This window comes from Pelodiscus sinensis, chromosome 5 (assembly GCF_052426305.1).
Source record: "Pelodiscus sinensis isolate ZL-2025 chromosome 5, ASM5242630v1, whole genome shotgun sequence".
Taxonomy (NCBI): Eukaryota; Metazoa; Chordata; order Testudines; family Trionychidae; genus Pelodiscus; species Pelodiscus sinensis.
The window spans coordinates 130,638,604-130,654,218 of record NC_143056.1 but is presented as its reverse complement, the minus strand read 5'-3'; the positions used below and the strand labels follow the sequence as shown (position 1 = coordinate 130,654,218).

Genomic DNA, 15,615 nt, shown 5'->3' with positions numbered 1-15,615 from the left:
GTTCCTTGGCTGAGCCAAGAACAGAACTCAGGTCTCCAGTATCCCACCTAGTGCCTGATCTTCTAGGCCACTAGGCCTTTCACTTTGGATGATATTTATCAGCAGGTTGGTGTGGAAAAAGCTGGCGGGGTGGGTAGAGTCTAGCTGTCAGGAAGAGACAAGGAAAACAACGTTCATACATTGGGAAAATAAATGTAATAGTTCGGAATACTCACAGACACCCCTCCTGGGAAATCCCACTTGTCTGATGGTTTGGTCAATGCCCCCAACACTCCTGATTGGCTGCATAAAAACTGTGACAATCTATAACAAGGACATAAACAAACCTGAATGCAGACTCCGAGGAGGAGGGCTGAGCTTTACACAGCTGTATTTTCACTTCCTGTGCAAGGAAAGCAAGGTTAGTACAAACCCTAGAGGTATCCTTCCCCAGACAGACCATGTTGGAATACCTGCTGCATAGGAGTCACGAAGTGATGGCCTCCAAGCTGTCTTGTTTTTCTTACTCAAAATATCCAGCAGTTACTGATATCTGTGGCAAACTCAAATGTAATAACTGCAGTTACCATCTGTGAGCCTCATAGCACTTTACAAGGAGTTTTGTTGTCCTTGTTCTTCTGAAAGGGAAATGACTTGCACAAGCTCATGGTCAAAAGCTAGGACTCCCTGATCCTACTAGAACACACTGCCTATCTCAAGTCAGTGATCGATGCCAATAATCCTGAGTCCTAGTCCAGTGCTCTGGGACTTACCTCTTCTTAGAGCAGGGATGGAACCCAGCTATCCTAGCTTGCCCCTTCTTCCTCTGTTCTCACCCACTAGATTCTGCTGCCTGCCTTGAGCCACAAGTAGAAACTACTTGTGGTCTATAAGGTGCCACAGGACTCCTCGCCGCTTAAGTAGAAACTAGGAGTCCTAACTCACTTGGGGTATGTCTACACAGCAACATTATTTTGAAATAACTAGTGTTATTTTGAAATAACTTAGTCCGCATCTACACAGCAGGCAGTTATTTCAAAATAATGTCGAAATGCTGCCAAGCTAGAGGCCTTCTTACTCCAACTCCTGTAACCCTCAGGCTGTGTCTACACTGGCCACTTATTCCAGAAAATCAGCCGCTTTTCCGGAATAACTTGTCAGCTGTCTACACTGGCCCCTTGAATTTCCGGAAAAGCACTGATGATCTACTGTAAAATCATCAGTGCTTTTCCGGAAAAACTATGCTGCTCCCGTTCGTGCAAAAGTCCTTTTCCGGAAAACTGTTCCGGAAAAGGGCCAGTGTAGACAGCACAGTAGTGTTTTCTGCAAAAAAAGCCCTGATCGCAAAAATGACGATCGGGGCTTTTTTGTGGAAAAGTGCGTCTACATTGGCACGGACGCTTTTCCAGAAAAAGTGCTTTTCTGGAAAAGCATCCTGCCAATGTAGACGCGCTATTTCCGGAAATACTTGTAACCGAAAACTGTTCCGTTTTAAGCATTTCCGGAAAAGGGTGCCAGTGTAGACATAGCCCCATTGTATGAGGAGTAGGGAAAGTCAGAGGAAGAATGCTCTATTTCAAAATAAGTGCTGTGTAGATGCTCCCAATTTCAAAATAAGCTATTTCAAAATAAGCTATGCAATTGACGTAGCTCAATTTGCATAGCTTATTTCAAGTTAAGCCCTGCTTTGTGGACACACCCTTAGACAAGGAAAAAGAAACCAGCAGATCAGTATTAGGGACACACAAAAGCAAAACATTCAACTGATACCTAGATATTTATTTCAAAGCATGGGTTCAAATTCCACTTGAGATATGTTGGAGTTGTCACTACTCCACATGTTAGAATTTCTGGGTTTTTTATTTCAACTTTCTAAAAAAATCTAGGAAACTTTGTATCCTCCAGCTACTCTTCAAAACTGTATTAAATGTATTTTCTTAAAGTTGCAAAGTCAAGCATTCAGAAATTGAGAAATATGAGAATTAAGGTTGTCCATGCAACCTTAACTCTGCTCCAATAAGGGAAAAAGTATGTGATGCAATTAGTATGTTATTAATATAAAAATGAATGTTGATTAACAAGTAGGTCTGATAAAAATATGTTTTAAGGAATGATGTCAATTTTTTGGTTTCATATTTGAAACTGCTCTAATTTAATTGGATTTTTTTTGCAATTTATTACAAATTCTTTACCTTTTAAAAAAATTACTGAAATTAGTATCAGAGGAGTAACTGTGTTAGCGTGTACCCACAAGAACAACAACTTTAACAGATTTATTTGGGTATAAGGGTTAGTGGGTTTTTAAAAGCCCATGAAAGCTTATGCCCAAATAAACCTGTTAGTCTTTAAGGTGCCTTAGGACTCATTATTATTACTGAATTCATTTGTTTATTAAATGCCTGGTTTTTTTTAATAAAGTGGTTTTGATAAAAATATTGAAATAATTTAAAAATTAAATACATGGAATTGAAAAACACATAAAATTGTGTTTTTCACCAAAAATAATTATTTTGGTAGCATCAGTTTTTCATAAAATATTTAGTATTTCCCAAGGCAATTTCTAACAAAAAAAGGCTTTTACTTAAAAACATCTGAACTATTATTATTGGTTTTATTTAACGTTTATATTGTGGTAATTCCTAAAACTCTCGATCACATTGGACTCCGTTATAATGATTATTTATTAGTTGCATTTGCACTAGGTGCTGTAAAGGCAGATGATAAATGACGTTCCATGTCCAGGAAATATAAATGAGACGAGAGCGCCTTGGAGAGATTGCATTTTAATGCATACGCAGAAAAGGGCAGAGTTAACATTCCGGGAACCTTAACTCTGGCATTTCCTAATTTTTCTGTATATGACTTTGCAGTCTTAAGACCATAGTTTTAATGTGTGTTATCCGAGACATTTGATATGGTCCCATTTCACCAAAGTAAATCTTTAATGTATTTATCTACACAACACTCTTTTGAAGTAGGGAGCTATTCTCATTTTTCCAGATGGAGGTCAAATATACAGCATAAACTTTTGCTGGTATAGTAACACCAGTTATAGTGCACTTAAAAAAAAATCTATACTCGCAAAAGGCCTTGTCTAGGCACAATTATACTGACATAAAAATGTGTGTCAATTAAGCTCATTTCACTCATAAAACCAATGCAACAGTTATATCAGTGAACACTTTTTTTTATCATAGACTAGGTCTAAGTTACTTGTACAAGGTCTGGTAGGGAGTCCATCTGAAGAAATGGGCTGTGCCCACAAAAGCTCATGATCCCATCTACATGTTTTGTCTATAAAGTGCTACCCAGACTCTTTGTTGGTTTTTTTCTATAACACAGTAGAGATTTGAACCAAGATCTCTCTAGGTCTTAGGCTAGTGGTTAACTACATAGCATGTGCATCTAGAAACTAAAAACAGGCAGGTCCCTACCTCGGTTAATGACCAGCCAAGATAATATTTTGGAATAGAGAAACTGTGTCCCAGAGGCGAGATGTAGAGGTTTTGAGACTTTGCTTTTGAAGGTGCAATGACACAGGGAATGACTGAGCTCAGTCTAATTAGGCTTGCTTTGTTTTGGCAGGTGTTCATTAAATTCAGCCAGACAGCAAGACTAACAAGCTGCCTGCAAGGGCTCACAGAGAAGCCACTGCAGCGATTCAGCCTGGGGACTGCGTGCAGAAGGCACTGGCTGCTTGTAGGGCAGAAATGCCGAGCGGCTCTCGCTCCTGTTGTGCGGGACAATCCCTGCCCGGCGGCGTTTACACGGCGCGTAGGGCAGACACAAAGGAGCGGGAGGGAAGCGGAGGCACAAAGAGGGGAAGTGACACGTCCAGAGTCACACGGCGGGGCTGCAGCCCAGGGGCTGAGCGGGAGGGGCCCGCCTCGCACAGGGGTGCTGGGAGCCCGTCGCGTGCGGGCCCGGGCCGGGGCAGCCCCGCGCTGCCTGCTCCCCGGGGGCCGGCGGGCGGGCCAATGGCGTGAGCCGGGGGGAGGAGCCTCCCCCCGCGGCCCCTTCCTGCCTCCCCGCATTGTCCGGGGCGTTTAACCCCTCGCGGGCTGCAGCGCCGCGAGCCCGGGGGGGCCATGGAGAAGGTGGGTCCCGCGCGCTCCGGGCCGGGGGGGGGACGGGCCGGGGACTCGCACCCGGACGGCAGCGCCCGGCGCAGCGGGGACCCCCCCCCGCAGCAAGGGGCGGCCCGGGGGGGGGGCTGCTCCAGGCCGCCCCCGTCTCTGGGGCTGCCCCGCGGCTCGGCGGGCGGGCGGGGCGCTCGGGGGGCCGCGGGGCCGGGGCGGGCGCGCGGGGCCGGGCGCAGGCGGACAAAGGGGCCGGGCCGGGCCGTGCGGCCTGCGGGGGCGTCCCGGGGCCCTTCTCCCCGCCCCGCAGCGGCGTCTGCGCGCAGCCGGCGAGATGGGCCCTGGAGCCCCCCCCCCGGGCCTGCTGCGGTGTTACACCCGTGGGGGTGTGTGTGTGTGTCCCCCTCCCCCTGTGTGTGTGTGTGTGTGTGTGTGTCCCCCTCCCCCTGTGTGTGAGCTGTGCCCCCCCTCCCCGTGTGTGTGTGTGTGAGAGCTGTGCCCCCCCTCCCCGTGTGTGTGTGTGTGTGAGCTGTGCCCCCCGTGTGTGTGTGTGTGTGTGTGTGTGTGCCCCCCCCCCCCCCGGGTGTGTGTGAGCTGTGCCCCCCCCCGTGTGTGTGTGTGCTGTGCCCCCCCGTGTGTGTGTGTGTGTGTGAGCTGTGCCCCCCGTGTGTGTGTGTGTGAGCTGTGCCCCCCCGTGTGTGTGTGTGTGTGAGCTGTGCCCCCCCGTGTGTGTGTGCTGTGCCCCCCCGTGTGTGTGTGTGTGTTACACCCGTGTGTGTGTGTGTGTGTGTGTGTGAGCTGTGCCCCCCCGTGTGTGTGTGTGTGTGTGTGCTGTGCCCCCCTCCCTGTGTGTGTGTGCTGTGCCCCCCTCCCTGTGTGTGTGTGCTGTGCCCCCTCTCCCCGTTTGTGTGTGTGTGTGGTGCCCTAAAGGCCCATATGTGTTACCCGTGTGTGTGTGCGCACGCGTGCTGTGCCCTAAGGACCCGTGGGGGGGTGTGTGCGCTGTGCCCTCAAGGCCCGTGTGTGTAAGAGAGGGTGATGTACCTCCTGGATCCCAGTGAGTATCTGTCTATGCTGTGCCCCAAGACGTGTTTGTGATTTATGCCCTGGACCCAGCATGTTTCTGTGACAGACCCCTGGGATGCGTGTGCACATATGCCTGTGTGAGCATGTGTCCGTGCATGCGTGCTTCACGCACACACCCCACACTGGATTCAGTGTGTGCGTGAGAGTGTTTGGGATGTCAGTGTGATTTACCTCGGGATCCTTGTGTATATGTGGAATTTACTAAAGGGATGTGGGTGTGCACGCACGTGTGTGAAATATTGTGTGTTTGTACGCAGGCCTGTGTCACTTATCCCCAGGACTTCAGTGTGTGTGTGATTTACCCTGGGACCTCTGTGTGTGTCTATATCCATGCACCTGTGATGTACTCTGAACCCCAGCGTGCGTGTAGGTTATCCCAGAATGTGTGTGTGTTCCTTCCATATTGGAGGAAGGGTCTGTGTGTATGTGTGTGATTGTAATATTAATTTTGATGAAGAAATATAGCATTGAACATGACATTCGAAAGAAAAAGATTGTGATATTTACCGTGGTCCCTGTGTGTGCGTGTTCGCTGTGGGACAGGCACCTGCAGTGTGTGGCCTTTTCCAGCACAGAGGCTCTTGGGAGCTGGGAACAACTCCTTTCTTGCTCTGAGGAGCTGGCTCAGTGGGATGGCTCTGCCCGGCTGTCCCCTTCCAGTAGGCTGTTGTGAATACCTCTACACTCCTGCCTCTCTCCTGTCCTAGGTGGAGTCTGTGACGTACCCTGAGTTTCTGGTTGATGCTGAAAGCAATGGCCCCTTTCCACTGGAGGACCCCAGCGAGGAGAGGTAATGGCCCAAGCCCAGGTCATGTGCCCTTACAGGATTAAGCACGTGATGTACTTACGGTGCTGCCAAGCTGGCGTGGGGGGGGGGGAGAGCTGAGATATAGGCCTGGGGCTGTAGCGATTTGGATTCAGTTCCTGCTGCCGCATGCTTTCTGGGTGACCTCATGGACTCTGTCTGGGCTGGACAGTGTCTCTAGCAGTGAAACGGGGGAATGGATTCAGCAGGGGCATGGTAAGTCCATATTGGAGCAGTGATTCAAAGTCTGTGCCGTGCTAGCAGCAACAGAACCCTGATCTCGCTTAGGGTCTCTTGGTATCATGGTGGTATCAGCAGTAATACCTGGGTGCTACACCGACAGGCAGTGAAAGTCCCTACGCTCAAGCACTTACAGTCTAAATGGAGACACCAGGCACATAGTGACGTACAGTGACATGCAAGCAAAATGCTAGGGCCAGGGGGACTCTGTTAATTGTTCTCAATGGGAGCTGCTTGGAAATTTAACCACTGACTTATGCACCCACAATGTAATACAGGCCTCTTCACACAACCTGCTTGTGCTCCATTATTAGCAGGGAACAGAGGCGTCTGTCCCTGCAGGAGATGATCCTCTGACGGAAAATACAATTGCAACATGAATCATAAACTAAACACAAAAATCGCTGCGGTAGCCGGCACAAGGATGGGTGGGAGTGGTAGAGACACAGTGGGGACACAGAGCCACCTGAGTTGCTTGGTAATCTGGGCTCATTTGAATAGTGTATGTTGGAACCCAGCTGTCGTACCTCGATGCCTTCCTACTTCTGTACCTTCGGTGGTCTGGACTGTCAGTGTCAGCGTCGTCCGGTCAGGGTCGTCCTGGCACGCTCCTGGCAGGACCTCTACTCTGTCGGTGATGATAAACTTTCGGCTGCGTGCGTAACAATCGGTACTCCCTTTATCTAGAGTGTTAGACCCCGTGCACTTGGGTCAACACAGGAGATCTCTGAGAGGCCCCGGAAACGACAGATGCAGGCAAGGTTTGAAATCAGTCGAGCAGGTTTATTGTCAAATGCGAATCTCTACCAGTTGGTAACAGAGATCAGTACAATGTTACACCACTGGGCGCTATGGCCTGCGTTGACAAGGTACCAACACCGGGCAGGCCTATTGCCATATATCAGATATTAGCAGCAGTTAGTCAAAGTTAAGCTACTCTGCATTCTGTAAGTTTAGGCAATGACACCTGCCGTTCAGGCGCCTAGTGTGCCCCCCTCCCCAAGGTCGGCCGGAGAGCACCCTCTGCGGTGTCCTTTTATAGACAGGTACAAACAACTTACATCATTTCTTTACATACCAGGTTGCCACCCTCTTGCCTAGATACTACCCCTCACCTTACGGAAGGGGGGCTTGTTTACTATCCTTCATGCTGTCAGTCTTGACCCGGTCCTGAACCTAGGTCGGTATGTGCATTAGTTTTTGGGGAGTCTTGTACCAAGACATTTCTTATTAAGATGTTCCGTTACTCCCCTTTGGCTTACAGTTTGTACCCAGTGCCTCCCTGTGTCCTTCCATGCTCAATCTAACGTACACAATTATCAATAGGGTCTCTTTCTTGGCTCCTGTGTGTTACTGAACCAAAATCTTGCTCACTGGATTGCAGGCCTATTTCTGTTTTCATGTTACAGGCCTCTATTCAGGCCTGCTGCCTCCATGTTACTGACCCTTAACTTACTACACCAGCCAAGTGCAGGGTCCCACAGCTGGGCAGGAAGGATGTGGGTCTTACATCCAGGCTGGGAGCCATTATCCTGGAGAGCAGTGGCTCTAGAAAGGATAGGTCAAAACATCTGGACTCGGCGATCCCGGTGCGATACTGGGAAGGCAAACTTGATCTTTGGCTATGTAGGCAGGGGGGTATGAAGACTTCCTGCCTATGGCATTGGTGAGCAGTATTCCCTGTAAGATGAGCGCTTGGGTGAGATTCCAGTGCCACTCAGCTGATCAGTAGAGTGCCCACAGCCGCCAGCTTGTGTTTCTCAGTGCACATCATAAAATTTATTCCACAAGTGGATGGAAAAAAATTAGAGGGAACATTATTGGTGAGACACCTATTGGATATGGGACCCACACTTCCGAAGCTGAGAAACTGTGGCTCAGAAAAGAGCCACAAGAGTGATTCACCAGAATATCTGTTGCCGATGAAGAGACTGACGGCGCTTGATGTTTTCAGTTTACTCAGAGAAGGTTAAGAGGTGACATGATCCCAGTCTGTGAGCACCAACATGAGTAGGGGATTGCTGAGAGCAGAGGGGTCTTTAATCTCCAGGAAAAGGCTGAGCCAGATCCACTGGCTGGGGGCTGAAAGGAGACCAATCCAGGCTGGAAATAAAGAGCCCATATTTACCAGTGAGGAGAATTAACTGTTGGAAGAGCTCTGCTAGGGATGGGCTGAATTCTCCCTCACCAGGAGCCTTGTCAGTGGAGATGGGGTGTCTCTTTCCCAAAGCTCCACTCTAGCTCAGCCAGGAGTTACTGGGCCAGAGGTAGGAATCTTGGGGGGAGATTCTCTGGCCTGCTTTAGGCAGGTGGCCAGGTTGGATGGGCACAATGGGCCCTGCTAAATTTACGAATCTCTAAACAGTGGCGCTTCTTGCATCACCTTCTGCCAGGAGAGACTGGGCTAGCCAGACCATGGTGCTGAGCCAATCCGGTAATCCCCATGGGCTGTAGCGGGGCCAGTTTATTTGCATTCACTCACCATTGTTGCCAGGACTGGTGATTTTTTTTTTTTTAACCACAAGCTTTGTGATTTTTAACTGTTTTATTCTCCCTAAAAACCCCTGCAACTGTGTCGGTGGGAGACTCATACTTTTATGTTGGCGAGAGGATATTTCCAGCCCTTGTGGTTGGGGAAGGAGGAGTAAATCCCATAAGTGCTTGAAAATAATTTAATTTTTAAGATGCTCTGACACGAGAGGGGCCTGGCTTAGCATTTTTTAACTCTTTGGGTTGGCAAAATTATTTGGCGCCAACAGCTTGTTCCTCCCCATTTTCCCTGTCCCGCTCTCTGCAATTTGTTCCTTGTTCCAGCGCCGCAGGCTGTGTGGGTACCATGCAGAGAGGCGAGTTAATGTCGCCTGGTTTGGAGTGTGCATTGGAAGAGCCATATTCTCTTCAATCATTTTTAACTTCAGGGCCAGGCCAAAGCGGCCTCCCACCTGAGGGGTCAAATGCTCGTCGTAAGGCACTCGCTGCTAAGTGCTTTGTGTGATAGTCTGCTCTCTGCCCCCCCATCCTGTGTAGACCGAAGCCTTCTATTTGTGCTGATGGAGCCCCTCAGCATCAGCATTCAACTGATGCAAATCTTGGTAGTTGACGGAATCTTGGTAGTTTACATGGGAGATTTGCACCGGGCTGGAATTGCTGCTTCATTCCCAATGTAGCTAAAGTCCGAGACGCGGTGGAAAGGTTCTAATCTACATGTGTAGGCCCTGGTCATGTGATCTGACCCTCATCCCTGTGTAGTGGGATGGGGGTTCTGAAGGGTGGGACCAGCTTCCAGACCCACCCTCCGGGGCTATAGAATAGTCGACTAACCAATAGGAATTCATGAGGTTAATTGACTATTCAGTTAACCGATATTTAACATCCCTAGCCCTGTGACGGGGGTTTCCAGGCCTGAGCTGGCTCCGTTTATGGCTCGCAATAAAAATGTCTCAGCTTTGTCAGCTGACTCCTGGGGTCCCAGTGGGGAGCAGCGTGGACCTGGGATCTGGTACCTTGCCCGTGCTAATGGCCGTCTCCTGTCGTCTCTCCCCACCCACAAGCTTCCCGTTGGCGCACTCGGCGGAGTTCTCGTGGATGGAGCGAGAGGAGGATCTGTGTGACTCCGATGAGCGGGAGGAGCTGAGAGTTGTCCTGACAGGTGAGGAATCCTGGAAGGGAACTTTCAGGGGGAGTAGGACAGTAGGGAGTTGCCAGACTGGATCAGTGCCCGGATCTGTCTAGCCCAGTCTTCCGTCTCCAGCGGATCTTGCAGGGAAGCTGGGAGAACCTGCAGTTGCAGATTGGGGCTAATCTGCTGCCACGTTAGATCCCATCTTGGTTTCTGACAAAGATCGGCTCATGGCATCAGCATTAAGTAGCTGTGGTTGTTCCTGTGCAGCTCCCAGACAGCCCATCCTGCTAAGCTCTCGGCCTGGGCTACGTCTGGTAGCAGAGTTCCACGAGCTATCGATACACCACGTGGAGAACGTTCAGCCTTTGTGATTTCCACTTCCACTGCACAGCCCCTTGTTCTTCACTGAGTGTTTGGCAGTAGCTGCCAGCCCCCAGGGAGCCAGCGAGCCCGGGGTCTGCATCTCCTGAGCATCAAAAATCTGCTGAGCTGGGGCTTTCATTTCAATTTTCATAACAGAAAATGGAAGTTTGCCTGGGGCAGATGGCAAGTTTGCAGAAACGGTTATTTTCCGTCAGAAAAATCATTGTGGCAGACTACTCCTGACCCGTCCTAGACGTCTCTTCCTCCAGCTCCGCGCCAGCTCAGCCAGGGGTTACTAGGCCAGAGGCGGGAATCGCTAGGGGGCTAGGCAGGGGGCTGTTCTGGCCTTGACCGCTGTGACTCCCAGTACAGAGCCCTCCCTCCCCATGGGACCCCTCCTCCCCTGGGTGTGACTGACGTGTGTCTGGTTGCCTCTCTCCCTTTGCCTTCCGCCAGATGACGGGGTCCTGAGTGAGGACGAGGAGGCTGACGATGTGCCAGAGCAGGAGGACGAAGATGGGGATGCAGAAGGGCCGTTCTCAGCCCGCTCCGAAGGGGACGACTCCTGCGGGAGCTCCGAGAGGCCCCAGGGGCGGTGGGGTGGTGCGGGGGCGGGCGAGCAGGCCTGCGGTGCGGAGGACAAGCCGTTCCGGTGCTCCGAGTGCGGCAAGGGGTTCGCCCAGAGCTCCAACCTGATCAAACACCAGCGGGTGCACACTGGGGAGCGGCCCTACCGCTGCCACCAGTGCGGCAAGGCCTTCACCTGGAGCTCGTCGCTGCTGGAGCACCAGAAATCCCATGCGGGCGAAAAGCCCCACAGCTGCCCCGAGTGCGGGAAGAAGTTCAGTCGCGGCTCCACCCTGCTGGAGCACCAGCGCATCCACACCGGCGAGAAGCCCTTCCGCTGCCACCAGTGCGGCGCCCGCTTCAGCCAGAGCTCCACCCTGGTGCACCACCAGCGCACCCACACCGGGGAGCGGCCCTACCGCTGCGATGAGTGCGGGCGCAGCTTCGGCCGCAAGTCCACCCTGGTGACCCACCGGCGGACCCACACCGGGGAGAAGCCCTACCACTGCCTGGAGTGCGGGCGCAGCTTCGTGGTCAGCTCCGACCTGGCCAAGCACCAGCGCACCCACACCGGCGGCCAGGGCCCCTACCGCTGCGGGGAATGCGGGGAGGGGTTTGGCTGGAGCGCGGCCCTGGCTGCCCACCGAGCCAGCCAACACGGCGCCGAGAAGCCCTACCGGTGTGCCGAGTGCGGGGAGGCTTTCCACCAGAACGCCACGCTGCTGGTGCACCAGCGCACCCACGCCGGCGACGAGGCCTTCACCTGCTCCGACTGCGGGGAGTGCTTCCTGGAGAGCGCCAAGCTGGCCCGGCACCGGCGCACCCGGCACTGTGCCGACGGGGAGGAGAAGCCTTTCAAGTGCTCGGCGTGCGGCAAGGGCTATGCCCAGAGTGCCGGCCTGCGGCACCACCAGCGGGAGCAGCCCTTCCGCTGCCCGCAGTGCGGCCAGAGCTTCCTGTGGAGCTGCCGGCTGGCCGAGCACCGCCGCAGCTGCCGCTTGGCGGAGAAGCCCTACAAGTGCCCTGAGTGCGGCAAGAGTTTCGGCCAGAGCTCCAAGCTGCTGCGGCACCAGGTGACCCACACCGGCGAGAAGCCCTACAAGTGCCCCGAGTGCGGCAAGATCTTCAGCCAGAGCTCCAACCTGGCAGAGCACCGGCGCACCCATGCCGGCCAGAAGCTGCACCGCTGCAGCATCTGCGGCAAGAGCTTCGCCCTGGGCTCCTACCTGGCCAAGCACCAGATCACCCACACCGGGGAGCGGCCCTACCGCTGCACCGAGTGCGGCAAGGGCTTCCGCCAGAGCTCCAACCTGATCCAGCACCAGCGCACCCACACGGGCGAGCGCCCCTACACCTGCCCGCAGTGCGGCAAGAGCTTCTGCCAGAACTCCCACCTCATCAAACACCGGCGCACCCACACCGGGGAGCGCCCCTACCGCTGCCCCCAGTGCGGCAAGAGCTTCCGCCAGAGCGCCAACCTGCTGGAGCACCAGAACACCCACACCGGCGAGCGCCCCTACCAGTGCGGCCAGTGCGGCAAGAGCTTCTGCTGGAGCTCGGCCTTCAGCAAGCACCAGAGGACGCATCTCAGCTAGGGGAGCTGTGCTGGGACCTACCTGAGCTGTGGGGGGGACCCTGTGTTGGGACGCTCTGGGCCTGCCTGAGCTGGAAGACCCCCCACATATGGGAACAGTAAGCCCCATCTCCAGATATGGACCCCCTATGGGGACTCCCAGGAGCCAGGGCAACACTGGGACCCCTCCCTGCTTCCCCCTCCTACTCCCAAGCTAGGGGGCCCAGTATGGGGACCATCAGGACATCCCATGGGCATGTTGGAGAGCCCACCCTGTCTTGCATCAGGGTGGCCCTGGCTGGTCCCACTCATGGGGGATGCAGGATCCAGCCATGGCACATGGAGGCAGATTGAGATCTAGGCCCCATTGTACTGGGTGCTGCATAGACAGACCGTGACCGAGATCAAGGCCCGTTGGGCCGGGTGTTGCACAGGCAGACAGTGAGTTCAGGCCCCTTTCATGCCTGTTACTGAACAGTCAGTGACCCTCCCTGATTTACATGTACTGCTGTCCACTGCCTGTCCATCCAATGCAGGACGGCCGCTCGTGGGGTATTGGCCCAGTCCTGTTTGCACACCCCAGCGAGCTGAGATTTCACTGTCTCTGTTGGGTGATCATTGTGCAACCCTTATATTTAGCAGATCTCTGATGACACTGAAACTAAACTTGTTTTGCTGACTCTGCTGCAGTTTTGTTATTGAGGGGGAGGGGGAGAGGAGAAACTACTCTGCGGTCTGATGTGACTAAGATGAGAGGCAACTCTTCAATAATTTTGTTAACCACAGGGTGGAAGGTGAGGTGGGGCTGTTGGTCAGAAAGGAGCAGAGAGACAGGAAAGTAGGGGTGGGGAGAAATGGACACTTTCCACAAATTCCAACCCACGATGGGCTCGGGAAAGCAGCAAAGACTGAGAGCGTCTCCCTGTATTCAGAAGGTTGTAGAAGGACATGAGCCCTTTAAGCTCAGAGGAGGGAGATTTATTTCTTTTTGGAAACCCATCACATTCCTGATCTATGTGCCCTCCTGGCCCCTTGCTGTTTTTGGCCACCTGACTGTCCATCTTTTTCTTTTTGCAAAACTGGCTTGTAGCCTCCACCGATTCCTCAGGACTCTCCCATGCAACATGTCGTCAAATCGTGGAACAACCTGTCGCAAGCTGCTGCTCACGCTGAGAACTTAGCCAGTGTCTATGTGGCTAACAAGACCAGTATGCTAGTGAATGATAAAGAAGCGGGTTTAGACGGGATATTAAACCTCACGTTCCAGGGTTTAAGATCATCTCTAGCTATTAGAATGAGACATTCATAAGCATAATTACCTCACCTAGGGGGGTTTCACACCACCTTCTGCAGCATCTGGTGCTAGCCAGTGCCTGAGGCAGGACCCTGAGCTAAATGAATCCCAGGTTTGAGACAGTCCCCATTTGGAAAGCACTCCCATCACTAATGCGCAGTTACAATGAGAGCATCCTGGCTCGACAGAACAACAGAACAGCTACGTGTGGGGATGGTATTTGCTCCTTCTGCTCTCAGCCAGGCACGCAGAAAACTTCACTGTAAACGTGACCCACTTTCCAGGAAAAGCTCTTTTCTAACATGATCATCTTTGCGATCAGACCAGAAACTTGGCACCCAGGACTCGTGGGTTCCCTCCCTAGCCCATCCCCTCTCCATGTCCATCTGGGCTAGCAGGGACTCCTCTATGGATAAAGAGTTTTTGAGCTCGGCGAGCAATCCCTGCATTAATGCAGAGCGTGATGGCGACAGACTCTCTCGTGTGTGTCTTGCAAGTGATTTTACCAAAGCCGTTCGGGGTGCTCTCGGGAATGACAGACCAGTGAGCCCTACCTCTCCGTATCGGATATATCTGGTGGAAATGCTAAACACAAATAGAATTACCAAACAGCTAGGAGATAGTGATATTTGCTAGTGTCTAACCGGGACGCCGCGCCTCACTAACCTGTTAGAATTCTTTGAGTGTAAAATAAATACAATAGTGACTAAAGGCGCAGCAGTGTGCATGTTGTTTCTTTGAACAGCCCACAGGCTTTGGCTCAGGTATTGCGTGAGGGGCTCTCACAGAGCATGGGAGGAGCAGTCGTGGAACAGCAACAAACAAGAGGGGGAAATGGTCTTTTTTTAATGCTGCGAAAAAGGCCAGAGGCAGATGTCACATGGTTCTGGAATTAGTGGGTAGAAAAGGGTTGGGGACAAGATGGGGAGATCAGACATAGGGTTTATTGAGCTGGGTCAGGATTGCAAGTATCAGTTGTGCTGTAAAGGACTGTTCACAAAGGAAAGTCTGACAGTATGTCAAAGTGCATTCAGTCAGTCCCCTCTGGCCACGCCTTCCTTCTCGCCGCCTGTGTCCTGGTTGTGGGGTCTGCATTACCCTGCTGTGCCAGTTTGAAATTCGGTCTCCCATGTAGCTGGGGCATTAATTGCCTTGAAGATCAGAGCCAAACCCAAACATTAAAAAAAAAACCATCTCAAGGCCAGACACTCTACCCCCAGTAATTCCTGCTTCCAGCTCAAAACCTGGCGGGACTGGAGTGGAGCTTTGAGGGAGACACTCCCCATCTGCACTGATGTTCAGATTTTTGAATCAGTGTGACCCTGCGCGCGCGCACACAGCTGCTGAGGGCAGTGCACTGTCCCCTTCGAGTGGCAATTGGCCCACATGGTGGCTGCTAAAACCTGCAGCAGCCTGGGTTAACGGAAGTGTTAACTCAGGGCAAAGAGGCTTGTGCTCTAAGATGCAGAGGCTCATGCCCACAGTGACAGTGGTCGTTTACAAAAGAAAAGGGTTTGAGGAGGAAAGTTTTATGCTGTATCCAAATCCGAGGGCTTCCTGCCTGACGGGCCAGGAAAAGATAACAAGACCAAGGACCCCAGCGTTCCTGCGCCCCAGGCTTGGGTTTCTGCTGCATTTGAAAATGTTACCTCCTCTTACCCCTCACTCGGCTCCTCTCTGCTGAGGAGAGCAGGGCTCACTGGTAAATCTGGTTGGCGCTCTTTGGAGGACACTGGTAGCAACCCCCAGCTGCCATAGCGCGTCTCTGGAATGCTGGGTCCTGTGGTCTCCAACTTGGGAAGGAGACACTGAGGCAAAGTTGCTGGGCCCAGGCACTCCCTGGTGAACTGGTCTTTGGAGTCCTAAAAGTTCATTCCCAGCATCATTGAAACCCCAGAAGGACCCAGCTCAGGCTGGCAGGCCTCAGTTCTCTCTTCTGCCAGCACCTGCCTCAGGATGCGCCTAAGCTGGGAGGCGAGGTAGATACGCTGCAGGGTAGGGAGAGGG

General features: G+C 52.5%; 1 protein-coding gene across 3 annotated transcripts; it reads left to right on the top strand.

Annotated features, from left to right (window-relative positions):
- Window positions 1–88: 88 nt before the first annotated feature.
- On the top strand, window positions 89–14,322 carry LOC142829359 (uncharacterized). 3 transcript variants are annotated; one of them, XM_089778921.1, is made up of 4 exons: window positions 89–400; window positions 5,852–5,934; window positions 9,741–9,838; window positions 10,631–14,322. In XM_089778921.1, exons 1-4 carry the CDS (start codon window positions 89–91, stop codon window positions 12,334–12,336), a joined length of 2,199 nt encoding a protein of 732 aa, XP_089635047.1. In that variant the 3' UTR covers window positions 12,337–14,322. The 3 variants fall into 3 exon arrangements, with proteins under 3 accessions (XP_089635047.1, XP_075785085.1, XP_089635048.1); XM_075928970.2 differs by lacking the exon at window positions 89–400 and adding an exon at window positions 3,940–4,076; XM_089778922.1 differs by lacking the exon at window positions 89–400 and adding an exon at window positions 4,999–5,115.
- The last annotated feature ends 1,293 nt before the right edge of the window (window positions 14,323–15,615 follow it).

What these genes read in the sequence shown, in the direction of transcription:
- LOC142829359 (XM_089778921.1), top strand. Translation starts at nt 89, where the DNA reads ATGATATTTATCAGCAGGTTGGTGTGGAAAAAGCTGGCGGGGTGGGTA. An exon ending in TCCTGTGCAAGGAAAGCAAG is followed by an intron (nt 401 to 5,851) that starts GTTAGTACAAAC and finishes CTCCTGTCCTAG; the next exon opens with GTGGAGTCTGTGACGTACCC. An exon ending in GCTGAGAGTTGTCCTGACAG is followed by an intron (nt 9,839 to 10,630) that starts GTGAGGAATCCT and finishes GCCTTCCGCCAG; the next exon opens with ATGACGGGGTCCTGAGTGAG.